At 42.5% G+C, this 14,867-nt stretch overlaps 1 protein-coding gene across 25 annotated transcripts in view; it reads left to right on the top strand.

Annotated features, from left to right (window-relative positions):
• The window catches only part of RIMS1 (regulating synaptic membrane exocytosis 1), a 381,212-nt gene that overhangs the window by 200,212 nt on the left and 166,133 nt on the right, over positions 1-14,867 (top strand). For 21 of the 25 annotated variants that reach the window (XM_083177228.1, XM_083177237.1, XM_083177214.1 and 18 more), the window contains 6 exons: positions 72-184; positions 5,814-5,944; positions 6,329-6,500; positions 10,372-10,525; positions 10,639-10,710; positions 14,689-14,842. In XM_083177228.1, the coding sequence (XP_083033354.1) occupies positions 72-184; positions 5,814-5,944; positions 6,329-6,500; positions 10,372-10,525; positions 10,639-10,710; positions 14,689-14,842 (796 nt within the window). The remainder of the gene's footprint in view (positions 1-71; positions 185-5,813; positions 5,945-6,328; positions 6,501-10,371; positions 10,526-10,638; positions 10,711-14,688; positions 14,843-14,867) is intronic. The other 4 variants (XM_083177218.1, XM_083177222.1, XM_083177223.1 and 1 more) reach the window with 1 other exon arrangement.

Below are 14,867 nucleotides of genomic sequence, written 5' to 3'. Positions count from 1 at the left end.
TGATGTGGTTTTGTGATGTATTTGCCTTATGCAGATCAATTGAATGTAAAACATGTTTTAATTTCTGCAAGGTTCCAGTTCTTTTGAATCTCAGAAGATGGATAGGCCTTCAATATCCGTTATATCGCCAACTAGTCCTGGAGCTCTCAAAGATGCACCTCAGGTTTTGCCAGGGCAGCTCTCTGTAAGTATTTCTTGAGTTTTACATCACACTCTGGGCCTGCTTTAGTTAGATACAAAAGGAAAAATGGTGCACTGCGTTCTTGGAGCAAACCATGTTGTAGTATAAGGGGTGTAATCGCATTTATTTATTTTACGTGGTGCAAAATACAAAATGCTTTCACATTAAGTGAACAGATATGCAGCTGCATTGTTTTGACCGTGAAATTCAGAGTAGAACAGATCTTGCAATAGCGAGTAGTAATTCAAGCTTCCACCCATCAAGCAAAAAAACCCAGCCACTTTGTATCTAAGGTCAGTATTCAATGAGAAAAATTCTCCGTGCATGGCGAGAGATTTTTTCTCTCGCCATGCACTCGCCCTGTTCCGGAGGGCTCCCTGCCACTCCTGCTCCCACTATTCAATGTGGTTAAGACTCGCCGCCACTCGCGGCGAGTCTTAACCCGTGCAGCGGACGAGCGTCCGCGGCAGGGAGTTGGCAGGGAGCCGGGGGACGGTGGCAGCCAGGGAGATTAAAGTCTTCCTGGCTGCCCCAGAACATATGTGGAGGGGAGGAGGGCTCCCAGGGACCCAGGCAGCACAAGCTTCCCCCCCTATAGCCAGCGGGGGACCCAGTATTCACTGCACCCGATCGTGCATATGTAATGATCGGGTGCAGTGAATATATGAATATCTAATGAGCGGCTCGAGAGCTCCTGCCCCCTGCTGGCTGCTCTGTGTAAAAAAAAAAAAAAAAAAATTTTTTTTTTATTAAATATATATTCATGTGCTATAAGCACATGAATAAAAATACCATGCCCCTTCACAGAAAAAAAATCCTGATTTTTTAACAACAAAATTAAAAAAAAAAACCTTTTAGTTTAAAAGTTCACATTACAGTTCTCCATGAAAAGATGGAGAATTGCTACACGGAGAGACAGGGCGAAAATCACTTAAAAAGACGGCGAAAATATCACATTGAATAGGGTGGTTCACTTTTGGAGAGCAAAATTCTCCTTCCAACGCGAAAATAGCACAAACTCGCCATAAAACACGGAGAATTTTTCTCATTGAATACTGCCCTAACACAGAATCAACCTCTAAACCTCCGGCACTTTTTAAAAATGACCAAGATGCAGTTCCACATGGTTATGTCAAGGTGCAATTTTTGCCACATATTTGCTATTTTTTTTATATATAATATTATTGTTTAGCACTGTAGTCTATGGTATGGGATCAGTATTTCATGTATAGCTGAAAGGAACACATGCAAAATGTCAGGAAAGAATGTTTGTTTGTTGAGCATTTAAAACTCTCTAAAATCTATCTTTGGAAATGCTTTTATTAGTCCTGTAAAGAAAATCATACATTAGAGCCTGCCGCCTTTAGGGTAAAATGCATTTCTTACTGTGCATTATGGGCTATTACATCTTCACTTATCTAGCACAATGTTTCTTAATGGACACTGAAAGATTCAGAAACTCCATTAATGTCAATTATTAAACATTATTACAAAGGTTAAGAGGAATTGTACTCTTGGCACTGAAAACCATTAAAAGGTTATAATTTGTAATTAAAAGTTGCACCAAAAACATACTGATTCTTTAGAGATTTACCACATTGTAGAACTATTTCCATTTACGGGTGTATATAGCAATATTTATGTATTTATTTAGTGGAACAATTGCTCCAATAGTTGTGATTTTATTTATATAGATTTTCTTTTGGATAATTGAGACAACTTTACTACTTTTAATATTGTGCATTTGACCTTCAAGTGCTGTGTGCATTGTCTGTGGATTCTAGTTCCATTCAGAGCTACGAGTATCCGTAATTGAATATTGACAATGGAAGTGGTATGCCAAGTATACAGTGCGTGTTTGCTTATTTTATATATACTGTATGTACCCAAAAGGACCCATAGTGCACATTAGCGTGCCCAGGTACTGAGGACCCATAGTGCATATTAGCATGCCCAGGTACTAAGGACCCATAGTGCACATTAGCATGCCCAGGTACTGAGGACCCATAGTGTATATTAGTGTGCCCAGGTACTGAGAACCCATAGTGTATATTAGTGTGCCCAGGTACTGAGGACCCATAGTGCATATTAGCGTGCCCAGGTACTAAGGACCCATAGTGCACATTAGCATGCCCAGGTACTGAGGACCCATAGTGTATATTAGTGTGCCCAGGTACTAAGGACCCATAGTGCACATTAGCATGCCCAGGTACTGAGGACCCATAGTGCATATTAGCGTGCCCAGGTACTAAGGACCCATAGTGCACATTAGCATGCCCAGGTACTGAGGACCCATAGTGCACATTAGCGTGCCCAAGTACTAAGGACCCATAGTGCACATTAGCATGCCCAGGTACTGAGGACCCATAGTGTATATTAGTGTGCCCAGGTACTGAGGACCCATAGTGCACATTAGCGTGCCCAGGTACTGAGGACCCATAGTGCATATTAGTGTGCCCAGGTACTGAGGTCCCATAGTGCACATTAGCGTGCCCAGATACTGAGGACCCAAAGTGCATATTAGTGTGCCCATGTACTGAGGACCCATAGTGCATATTAGTGTGCCCAGGTACTGAGGTCCCATAGTGCACATTAGCGTGCCCAGATACTGAGGACCCAAAGTGCATATTAGTGTGCCCAGGTACTGAGGTCCCATAGTGCACATTAGCGTGCCCAGGTATTGAGGACCCATAGTGCATATTAGCGTGCCCTGGTACTGAGGACACATAGTGCATATTAGTGTGCCCAGGTATTGAGGACCCATAGTGCATATTAGCGTGCCCTGGTACTGAGGACATATAGTGCATATTAGTGTGCCCAGGTACTGAGGACCCATAGTGCACATTAGCATGCCCAGGTACTGAGGTCCCATAGTGCATATTAGTGTGCCCAGGTACTGAGGACCCATAGTGCACATTAGTGTGCCCATGTACTGAGGTCCCATAGTGCACATTAGCGTGCCCATGTACTGAGGTCCCATAGTGCACATTAGCGTGCCCAGGTACTGAGGACCCATAGTGCATATTAATGTGCCCAGGTACTGAGGTCCCATAGTGCACATTAGCGTGCCCATGTACTGAGGACCCAAAGTGCATATTAGCGTGCCCAGGTACTGAGGTCCCATAGTGCACATTAGTGTGCCCAGGTACTGAGGACCCATAGTGCATATTAGCATGCCCAGGTATTGAGGACCCATAGTGCATATTAGCGTGCCCAGGTACTGAGGATCCATAGAGCATATTAGCATGCCCAGGTATTGAGGACCCATAGTGCACATTAGCGTGCCCAGGTACTGAGGTCCCATAGTGCATATTAGTGTGCCCAGGTACTGAGGTCCCATAGTGCACATTAGTGTGCCCAGGTACTGAGGACCCATAGTGCATATTAGCATGCCCAGGTACTGAGGTCCCATAGTGTATATTAGTGTGCCCAGGTACTGAGGACACATAGTGCATATTAGCATGCCCAGGTATTGAGGACCCATAGTGCACATTAGCGTGCCCAGGTACTGAGGACCCATAGTGCATATTAGTGTGCCCAGGTACTGAGGTCCCATAGTGCACATTAGCGTGCCCAGGTACTGAGGACCCATAGTGCATATTAATGTGCCCAGGTACTGAGGTCCCATAGTGCACATTAGCGTGCCCATGTACTGAGGACCCAAAGTGCATATTAGCGTGCCCAGGTACTGAGGTCCCATAGTGCACATTAGTGTGCCCAGGTACTGAGGACCCATAGTGCACATTAGCGTGCCCATGTACTGAGGTCCCATAGTGCACATTAGCGTGCCCAGGTACTGAGGACCCATAGTGCATATTAATGTGCCCAGGTACTGAGGACCCATAGTGCACATTAGCGTGCCCATGTACTGAGGACCCAAAGTGCATATTAGCGTGCCCAGGTACTGAGGTCCCATAGTGCACATTAGTGTGCCCAGGTACTGAATACCCATAGTGCACATTAGCGTGCCCAGGTACTGAGGTCCCATAGTGCACATTAGCGTGCCCAGGTACTGAGGACCCATAGTGCATATTAATGTGCCCAGGTACTGAGGACCCATAGTGCACATTAGCGTGCCCATGTACTGAGGACCCATAGTGCATATTAATGTGCCCAGGTACTGAGGTCCCATAGTGCACATTAGCGTGCCCATGTACTGAGGACCCAAACTGCATATTAGCGTGCCCAGGTACTGAGGTCCCATAGTGCACATTAGTGTGCCCAGGTACTGAGTACCCATAGTGCACATTAGCGTGCCCAGGTACTGAGGTCCCATAGTGCACATTAGCGTGCCCAGGTACTGAGGACCCATAGTGCATATTAATGTGCCCATGTACTGAGTACCCATAGTGCACATTAGCGTGCCCAGGCACTGAGGTCCCATAGTGCACATTAGCGTGCCCAGGTACTGAGGACCCATGGTGCACATTAGCGTGCCCAGGTACTGAGGTCCCATAGTGCACATTAGCGTGCCCAGGTACTGAGGACCCATAGTGCACATTAGCGTGCCCATGTACTGAGGACCCATAGTGCATATTAGCGTGCCCAGGTACTGAGGTCCCATAGTGCACATTAGCGTGCCCAGGTACTGAGGTCCCATAGTGCACATTAGCGTGCCCAGGTACTGAGGTCCCATAGTGCACATTAGCGTGCCCAGGTACTGAGGACCCATAGTGCAAATTAGCGTGCCCATGTACCATCACTAGTAATTATGAGTTCTTAAGTCTGATTGCTAAAAAGGTTGATGCTGTTTGAAGCCTTTTTAATCAGCTCACCTTATCTCTGCAACATTTCTTGGCTTGGTGTTTTCCTTTGTCAGGGGGAAGTTGTGTGTGATGTACAGTAGGTGATAACACAGAGGAATTACAGGCAGTGGACTATTTATTATTTCAGAGACAGGTATGGATCGTTATTTCGACAAGTTTCAGGTTGACAGTCATTAGGTCGACCACTATTGAAAAAAGTTCGACATGCATTCGGTCACCAGGGTCAAAAGGTCGAAGCAAGCAAGAGTTTGACATGCAATAGGTCAACATGAAAAAGGTTTTTCGTTGTCTGTCATAGGTCGGAATGGAAACCGTACAAGTGTACCGCATCCTCTGCATGGTGCGCTGCTATTATATTCTCCCTCTACGCCCACTGGGATGGTAAAATTCTTCTTTAAAAAAAGAAATGGTTGTAAATGACCCTTTTCAGGCTGACTGTTTCACCATGTCGAACTTTTGACCATTTCAGTCTAATGTGTGTCAACCTTTTCCATGTGTCGACCTACTGTCGATGACCGCATACCCTTGGAGACCCCTGTTTTGCTTAACTCTTTCCTTCCCAGGTTTTGACCCCTGTTTTTTTTTAACTCTTTCCCTCCCCTGTTTGTGTATTTTTGTATTGATTTTTTTTTGGGAAGAACTGGTAACCATTTGTTCCACTCTTCTTCATTATTGGTAAATACTAAATGATTTTTATGAATACAAAAAATGGTTTAAAAAATAATAACAATTAATACTATAATATAGTTGATAACATTGATTGTACAAAGGCAGACATTTTGTAATGCAGTATTAAAATGATTATTTACTATTATAACATGTGTCTAGTTCATAATAATTAATTAATTTATTTTGATTTATTTTAGGTAAAATTGTTGTATGATAAAGTAGAACATCATTTAATTGTCACTGTGCTGCAAGCAATAGATCTCCCACCGAGGCCGGATGGGCGTCCAAGGAATTCCTATGTAAAAATGTACTTTCTTCCGGATAGAAGGTAATTGCTTTTCAGTTTGTTTTTTTAAATGTGTACAGTATATCTATTATGTGATTAATGGCCCCATTGAGCTGGCATTGCATGGCACAGTACAAAAAGTATGTGCTGCACATACTTTTTGTACTGCCCGCAGATGGCATCGCATGCAAAATGCATGCGTTGCGATGCGATCCAGTCGATAACGCATTGCATTGCACACTGCTATCGCAGCATGTGTGGGGGCCTTAAAATCTGAAGTACAACTTCATAATGTCACTTTTGTTAATTAAGTTTAGAAAACGATTGACTTTCTGAAAAATCAAATGAATTGATTGCTGTGAACTGCAATTCTATAAATTGTCACTAGATGGCAGTGTGTAACTGTTCAAAATTGTCTTTTGACAGCGATAAAAGCAAGCGGAGGACCAAAACGGTGAAGAAAAGCTCAGAACCAAAATGGAATCAAACATTTGTTTACTCACATGTACATCGTAAAAACTTTAGGGAACGAATGTTAGAAATAACCGTATGGGATCAGCCAAGAGTGCAAGAAGAAGAAAGTGAATTTCTTGGCGAGGTATTCATCCGACGTCATCACCCTTTAACTGTCACTGGTTGTTAATCAGTTTTACCCATCACATGAATCTTTTAGGCTTTCATGCTTCCCTGTTCCGTAATGATTTTAGATATAAAAGCCCTGTCCATCTTCATAGCATAATGCACCGATAAAAAGTACTTCTTTTATCTAGAGGCTGGGACAAATATGATGTGACAAATAGAAAAATAGTTAGAAGTATGTGTTAAACTAAGATTGTGACTAGTAGTTATACAGTATATTCTGTAAACATACAGTATTTCAGTATATCAACATATGTAAGAGATTTCTATATCAGCCATGTGCCCCTGATAGAAATGGAGAGAGAAAAAAATATCTGTGCAAAAATGAAAAATAGAAAAACCATATATATATATATATATATATATATATATATATATATATATATATATATATATATATATATATAACAAGGTCCAATAACGGAGGCACCCAGGAGATAATAAGCAGAAAAAACGTGTATTCAGCAAATGATCAAGCGCTTTCGGGGCTCTCCCCCTTCCTCAGGATCACAGCCCTTAACAGTGCAGACAAGTGAACAACACGAACAATACACCAATGCAGTACATTAAATACCTTCATACTCACCTGATTCCCGCGCTCAGCTCCGGGCCTCGCCGCTCCGTTACCCGGAAGTCGCATCTCCAACTCCAATGTGGCGCCGGAAGTACAGGCTAGAACGTCTTCCGTGCGTTCCACCACCCCACTTCCGCGTTCCACCTGTTGCTAGGTGATGTATACTTCAATCGCGCACCCGGAACCGGCTCCTTCCGTATGCTGACGCTGAATCTGGGGAGATACAAGGGGTCACAATAAACAAACAGACATATCAGTACATATTTACATTGCCGCAAGTTGATAATTTCAATCTATATCGGAACAGTTATCATGAACCTAAAACTAGTATTGGCTCAAACATGGATGAGTGAGGGGACAGCCTAACACCATTATGCCAGACTATTCCAATTTATTTTATCATTTAGGCCCCCCGGTCTAATGGTGCCTAATCTAAGAATCCACTGGGTTTCTTTGATGAGCAACTTCTTCGCCCTATCTCCTCCCCGCAGAGAGGCTGGCACTTGGTCAATCATATAGTATCTCAGCGACTCAAGTGAGTGCCCTGCTTTTTTGAAGTGGCGGGGAACCGGCTGATCCACCTCTTTGCCCTTCAAAGTAAGGTCAATGGAGGATCTGTGCCCCGCCATCCGCTCCTTGAATTTTCGTTTGGTTTGACCCACATATCTGAGGCCGCATGGGCACACTATAATATAAACCACGTGGGTGGATGAACAGGATGTCTAGTAATATTAAGTTCTCTGTTGGCCTCCTCCACCACAAGTATCATTAAATCGAAGGCACATTTGTTTAAGATGGCCACCCATCTTCTAACAAACTCTGGATTGTGCCTGCCTATTGTGGGCACGTTGCGTACTCGGAACCCACGGGGTATCTTATGTTCCTTAAAGTAACTGGCCAAAGAGGTGCTGTGTAATAAAAAGTCAGTTTCCCGACGCCGCATTTTCAATAGGCGGTAATATACATCCTCAATGTTGTCGCTGTCCTCAGACAAATCCACTGACTCCTGTGCTAGGATTTGTTCAATCTGTTCCTGTGTGTAGCTAAAAATTTCTCCAAGTGGGGTAACCGCTGGAACTCCCGACGGAGTCAGACCCCCAACTTGGCTTGCAGACAATGGTTCCATCGTATATACGTCACAAACACCGTGTGGAAACCCAAACTTACACCTGCCCAGGTGCACAAATGTTCACTGTTGTTTGCTCACAAAATGAGCTTCCTTGATCTGCGCTGCTATACTCCTGACAACATTAGCAGTCAGAGTGGTGTCCTTAACCACTCTTTCCAGAGGTGGGTGCCTTGCAACGGATGCCCTGTGTAGGACAACAATCCATACAATTCCTTTTATGCCGGCACTCCCAATCAAATATATAATGGCTTTGGTGCACTCCAGTGAATAAGCATACAAGGTCCAATAATGGAGGCACCGTGCCTCCGTTATTGGACCTTGTATGCTTATTCACTGGAGTGCACCAAAGCCATTATATATTTGATTGGGAGTGCCGGCATAAAAGGAATTGTATATATATATATATATATATATATATATATATATATATATAAAACTCCAAATACTGCAGCACTCCAGTCTTAATGAAACAATCGTGAAAAATTTAATAATTTCACGATTGTTTCATTAAGACTGGAGTGCTGCAGTATTTGGAGTTATATGTGGCTGTTTATGCTGATTGCGGTCACCCGCCAAAGCTGTGTGACTACAAGCGGCCGTGCCGGACCACTGTGCTACGATATATATATATATATATATATATATATATATATATATATGCAGTAAAACACAAACAGGTGTGCTTTAAGTAGTGTTTTTATATTTCAGACACCCTTAGTCTTGATATAGCATAGAGAGTGCCCCTGAATCATACAGGTCACAGCACAAATCTCTCATCTGAGATGACCGTCGCTCCCAAACTGTATGGAATATAGAAGAATTATTCTAAAAGAAACATAAGGTGCGCCTCATGGTGCAGTACTTACAATAAATACAAAAGTTTATTTAAAACATCCACCCACAGGTAACACTCATACCAATTAATTAATCAGCTGTGGGCTAAGTAACCGCATGGTATAAATGTATAACTACCGCCGGCACTGGCTCGTCCTTCCCGGGCATTAGACCAGGACTCTCGCTTGGGACCCTCCACGGACACCGCAGCACATCTGGAGCTCCCCATGGCAGGAGCTGGGCACACGCTGGTCTAGTGTATGGAATTGCGTCACACAGCTCTGGCCATACGCGTTTCGTTACTCCGACTTCGTCAGTGGGCCCACGAACTCGGAGTGATGACTTTTTATGAGGTTTACTACCAGTGCGAGTCAATGTGCATACATATACTGTGTAGGCACAAGAACTTGAGGGGAGGCTCTATCCTCTTCCCCACACAGTAATGGCGGTCTGGCAGACATAGGGGGGTATTTAATCCCAGGTCCCGACTGTTGCTACGTCCCGACAGTCGGGACCCTGGCCCGTTTTTGTTTTGCACGCCTGTTATTCGACAAGTGGGATTCAATATCCCACGTGACGAGCAGCAAAAAGAGGGCGTGTTCACTAAACGACCTTGAGTTGTTCACTGTTCTCAGCAAAACGGGCCAGACAGTCGGGTCCGTTCTGCCTAGATGCCGATTCAATGCTGTCTGGTAAGACAGCATTGAATAGGCATCCACCGCTATTTCCCTCATCAGAAATCCTCACCCCCAGCATGCCAGTGTCCTCCCCCCACTTATCCCTCTAAAGAAAAAGAATTGGGGAAAGTATCCATAAAGACAGCAATCAGAGAGAGCGAGAGAGAGGAGGGAGATGGGGCAGACTGGTAAATGATGAGAGAGATAGTAGGGCAGAAATAAAAGAGACAGAATGGGTAAGGCGTCCTGATTCAAAGGTGGGTGCAAGGCTGATCAATTGTTACTTTGTAAAAACAAATACTCCAAAAGACCCTTACACTATGGCCCTTATTCAGATCTGACCGCAGTACAAATTTGTTCTCAAAATTTGCCAAAAAGATATACTACTTTTTATATAATTGCATTTGCCAATTGTTTGATCTTAAATAACTTGCGTTTTACTCCAAGCAAGACACAGAAGCAGTACTGAATTACTTACATATAACGTGGATCCTCGTGTAGGTTGTGATGGAAAATGCAATGAAACTTGAGTTCAGTTGCACAAAAGCCTGTCTACTGATCTTAATAATGTTGGCAGATTATTTCACCATCTCTCACCATGTGATTTTCCTCTCAGATTCTCATAGAGCTAGAGACTGCACTATTAGATGATGAACCTCACTGGTATAAACTGCAAACACATGATGAGTCTTCACTACCTCTGCCTCAGCCATCACCTTTCATGCCAAGGAGACATGTACACGGGGAGAATTCTAGCAAAAAATTACAAAGTAAGTGTCCTGTACTAAAGTGTGAACACTGAAGAATGTCTGCCGATGACTGTGTGCATATATCCTCTTGTACGCCATGAAGTGACCACCTATACTGGTTTGCTGTTGTACAGGATCTCAGCGAATCATTGATAGTGACTTCTCAGATTTTGATGTTGATGATGGTATTGGCGTTGTGCCTCCAGGTGCGTTGGTAAAAGGCATGGTACTATTTCTCTTTGCTTATTGCTTAGTTTCACTAATCCAGACTCCTTCAGGATGTTCATTTTGGAGATTCAGTGTATTGTGGAGTCTAATGAATAAAGAACCAGATTTTATTTATGTATCCTACAACAGCATATGAATAAAATCATTATCAACACTGTAATGACAAATGCCTTTTGTTTATCATCAAAATGGTAAAATATGGGGTTATTAAATATTTAACTTCACAATGCTCTGAGCTAATAAATGCAACATTAATTTTAGAGCGTGAACACTATGATATCAACTAACGTTCCCAGATTCATAGATTTGTCTTATTTGTTTTTGTTCTGCTTGTTGAATTAACTAGTCTTTAGTTCCCATGATATCTTGCTGCTGCACGGTAGTGTTAACAGTGCATGATGCATGGCTGACCACTTATATTTTGCATTGAGGATACAAAATAAGGATTTTTATAATCAACAGACTATGGTCCAGCTTCTCTAAGCTTCAAAAGTGATAAAATGGAGAGTGATAAACAGCCAGCCAATCAGCTCCTGTCTGACATTTTTCAAACACAGTCTGTGACACGGCAGGTAGGAGCTGATTGGCTGGCTGTTTATCACTCTCCATTTTATCACTTTTGAAGCTTAGAGAATCTGGCCCAAAAGCTTTAAGCAATATCTTTCTTCAATTGTACATGGTTCTTTAAAGGTGTGTTTTGTGTTATTTATAACAAAGCATAGGGGTATAATGTGGGCTGCAATATGTGGGCTGTCTACTTGTGAAATATTGGAGACACCCTTAAAAGTTAGTTATTTAAATTCTGTAATTCTTTACATTGGAGCACAATTTAAATAATAGCTACCGTATATACTCGAGTATAAGTCGACCCGATTATAAGCCGAGGCACCTAATTTTACAACAAAAAACTGGGAAACTTATTGTCTCAAGTGGGACCCTCACTCGAGTATAAGCCGAGGGGGGCTTTTTCAGCATAAAAAATTGTCTGAAAAAGTAGGCTTATACTCGGATATATATGGTAAATATGACAAGTTTATATTAATATCTCTTTTCTGTGCTGAATGAATTTGATCATTCTAAAACTGAAATATGAAAAAAAATCACGTCTTGGGGGAGTTTTATCAAATATTGGAGATATTTACAAATAAAAAATAAGTACTTATGAATCTCCCAACACATCATGGGCCTTATTCTAGTTTACTCTTTCTGACAAAATCCATCTTAGATGGACAAAACCATGTGCACTGCAGGGGGGCAGATGTTACTTGTGCAGAGAGAGTTAGATTTGGGCGGGGTTTTACTTCAAAGTGAGATCTATATTGCAGTGTAAAAATAAAGCAGTCAGTATTTACCCTGCACAGAAACAAAAACAAGATTTCAGTTTGAACACACCCCACTCAAATGTAACTCTCTCTGCACATTTTACATCTGCCCCACCTGCAGTGCACATGGTTTTGTCCATCTAAGAAGGATTTTGTCAGAAAGAGTGAACTAGAATAAGGCCCCATGTAACACGGTAGTTAGAAGCTGGTTGGTTTGTACTTTTATATCTCTAAGGGTAAATATATCTCCCCATTATGTTTTGTAATATGTGCTTGTGCTTATCATTTTAATAATTTTAAGTAATGCAGAGACCAAAGCAAATACATCACCATAAGCCTCACAGAGCGCATAGGGCCAAATGTACTAAGCCTTAACAAGTGATTAAATTGGAGAGTGATAAAGAGTGATAAAGCAGCCAATCAGCTCCTAAGTGCCATGTTACAAGCTGTGTTTGAGAAATGACAGGAGCTGATTGGCTGGTCCTTTATCACTCTTTGTGCCAGATGTATCAAGCTTCAAAAAGTGATAAAGTGGAGAGTGACAAAAAACAGCCAACCATCTCATAATTGTCAATATGAGATGGTCAAAACTGGTCTGTAACATGACAGTTAGGGGCTGGCTGTTTATCACTCTCAATTTGATCTCTTTTTGAAGCTTGATACATTTGGCCTTTTTTTACTGTCTACGTTATTACTTGTTAAGGCTTCATACATTTGGCCCACAGAGAGAAGCTACTGTAGGGCTCATTCTCATGTGTTGTACTACATAGCCCATCCTCTGTTGCATTGTAGCATACAGTTTGCTTTGGTATTTTATTTTGTAACTTTTTTATTTCATTTTTCTTATTGTGCCCATTGCCAGTGTGAGCCTGTTATGAGTTGGAACACTGCTTGATAAATATATTCACTTTAATCCACATAATTAGTTGTACAATGACAGTGGCTGCCCTGGTGTACCCTCAGTTACTAAAGTTATTACAGATTCATATGAATAATGCTGAAAAGGATGACAATACTTATAACCCAAATGTGTGAGAAACCATAATGGGGTATATTCAATGCGGCCGGCGAAGGTGTGTTTATGGCGAGGATGGCTTGTTTTTAGTGAGGATCGCTAAAAACAAACCATCCTCGCCGTTTAACTCCCTAGCTGGCCGCTCGTTCTATTCTATGTTCCGGGGGAAACGTCTCCATCAGAGGATGGCGAGGATTCCCCTGAAAAGCGAGGTTCACCACTATTGCAGTGAGCCCGCTGCATATAGCCGTGAGCCTCGCCGCTTTGACGGCTGCACTCGCCGTTTCCACCTTGCTTTTTAGAAACAGCGAGGTGGAAACGGCAAGTGTATGGGGATGGATTGAATACTGATGGTGGGCTATGACAGCGAGCAATCAGGGCTGGCGTCACCACTAGGCAGCTCTAGGCATTTGCCTAGGGCGCCGGCACCTGGAGGGCGGCAGTTCGCCCCTCACCCCCAGCATGGAAAATAACTAGCGCTTTCCGCGCCGCCGCGCGCATAGCGCTAGTTATTTTCTATTCACTCCAGGGACCCCGCCGGCCGCCGCCAGCTTTATACACAATGACACCGCCGCAGGTACCCCAGCGGCTCGGACACCCCTGCCCGCTCCAGCCCTGCAGGGACGCTGGCGCCGCAAGTTTTTTACACAGGTACCACCACCACCGCCCACCCCCCCGGCACCGGGGTGCCCCCACCCCGACTCGCCTGGGGCGCTCCGGTGCCTTGCACGGGCCCTGTGAGCAATAGGCACTGTTCGCTGTCATAGCTTGCCAAAACCGCATTGAATATACCGCAGTGTGTGCAATGTTTTGCCAGTGACTGCAAAATATTGCATGTGATTCTATCTAGATGTCTATAGCATAATGTCTATAGCATAATGTTATAGGTTCAGATGTAGACAGCCGGTTTGCCATTCTTGTTTCAAGACCTTTCATTTATTCCCATGTAGACTTCTCAACCTATGGTAGTGATTAAAATGAATACATTAAATTAATATTCTTTGTGGATACTGAGTAAACAGTAAATTACAAACGATTCATGCGTGCATTTTAAAATAATCGAACTGTGTAGTATATAATGAGTAGCAAAATTGATGTTTCTCTCTATTATCATGCCACTATATTATCATATTTATCAGTTTCTAAAGTTTCATATTTTTTCAGATCACAGTAACTATCATTATCATCACTCTACCCATTACTCAGTTATCAGTTATCATATTTCGGTCCTGATCTCATTTCACATAGTAAAGATACACTACTTGCATTCAATATGCTTTTTCTGTATATAAATTAATTACAAGATCAATATCAAACATCTACTAATAATTATTTTTATTTATTTTATTGTTCTTTCATGCAGACATTATTTGCAAGTCAAATTCTACAGAAATAATTTTTAATGTATGTTACATATTAACATATGTATTAAAACATATGTTACCTAGGACCATATATTTATTGAATTTAAGTATATAAACTAATGGAGCATGTTCACCAGTCGAAGCTCTGCAATGTCACATGTATCCTTTTTATACTGACAGAAGTAAAACACTTGTGAATAATTTCAGTGTCTTGTTCTGCCAAGTCATATCCTTAAAGTTTTCTCATGTTGCTAGGTTCAAGGTCTAATGCTAGACAAAGTAGATCCACAACATTGACAGTGCCAGAACAGCAAAGAGTGACCCATCATCGTTCACGTTCTGTATCTCCTCACCGTATTGATGATCAGGGCAGGACCCGCTCACGCTTACCAAATGTGCCATTACAGAGGTACAGTATGTTGTGCCATTTGTCA

Source organism: Crinia signifera, chromosome 3 (assembly GCF_055691185.1).
Source record: "Crinia signifera chromosome 3, ASM5569118v1, whole genome shotgun sequence".
NCBI classification, from domain to species: Eukaryota; Metazoa; Chordata; class Amphibia; order Anura; family Myobatrachidae; genus Crinia; species Crinia signifera.
The sequence above is the reverse complement of the archived record's forward strand: the minus strand, read 5'-3'. Positions and strand labels throughout refer to the sequence as shown.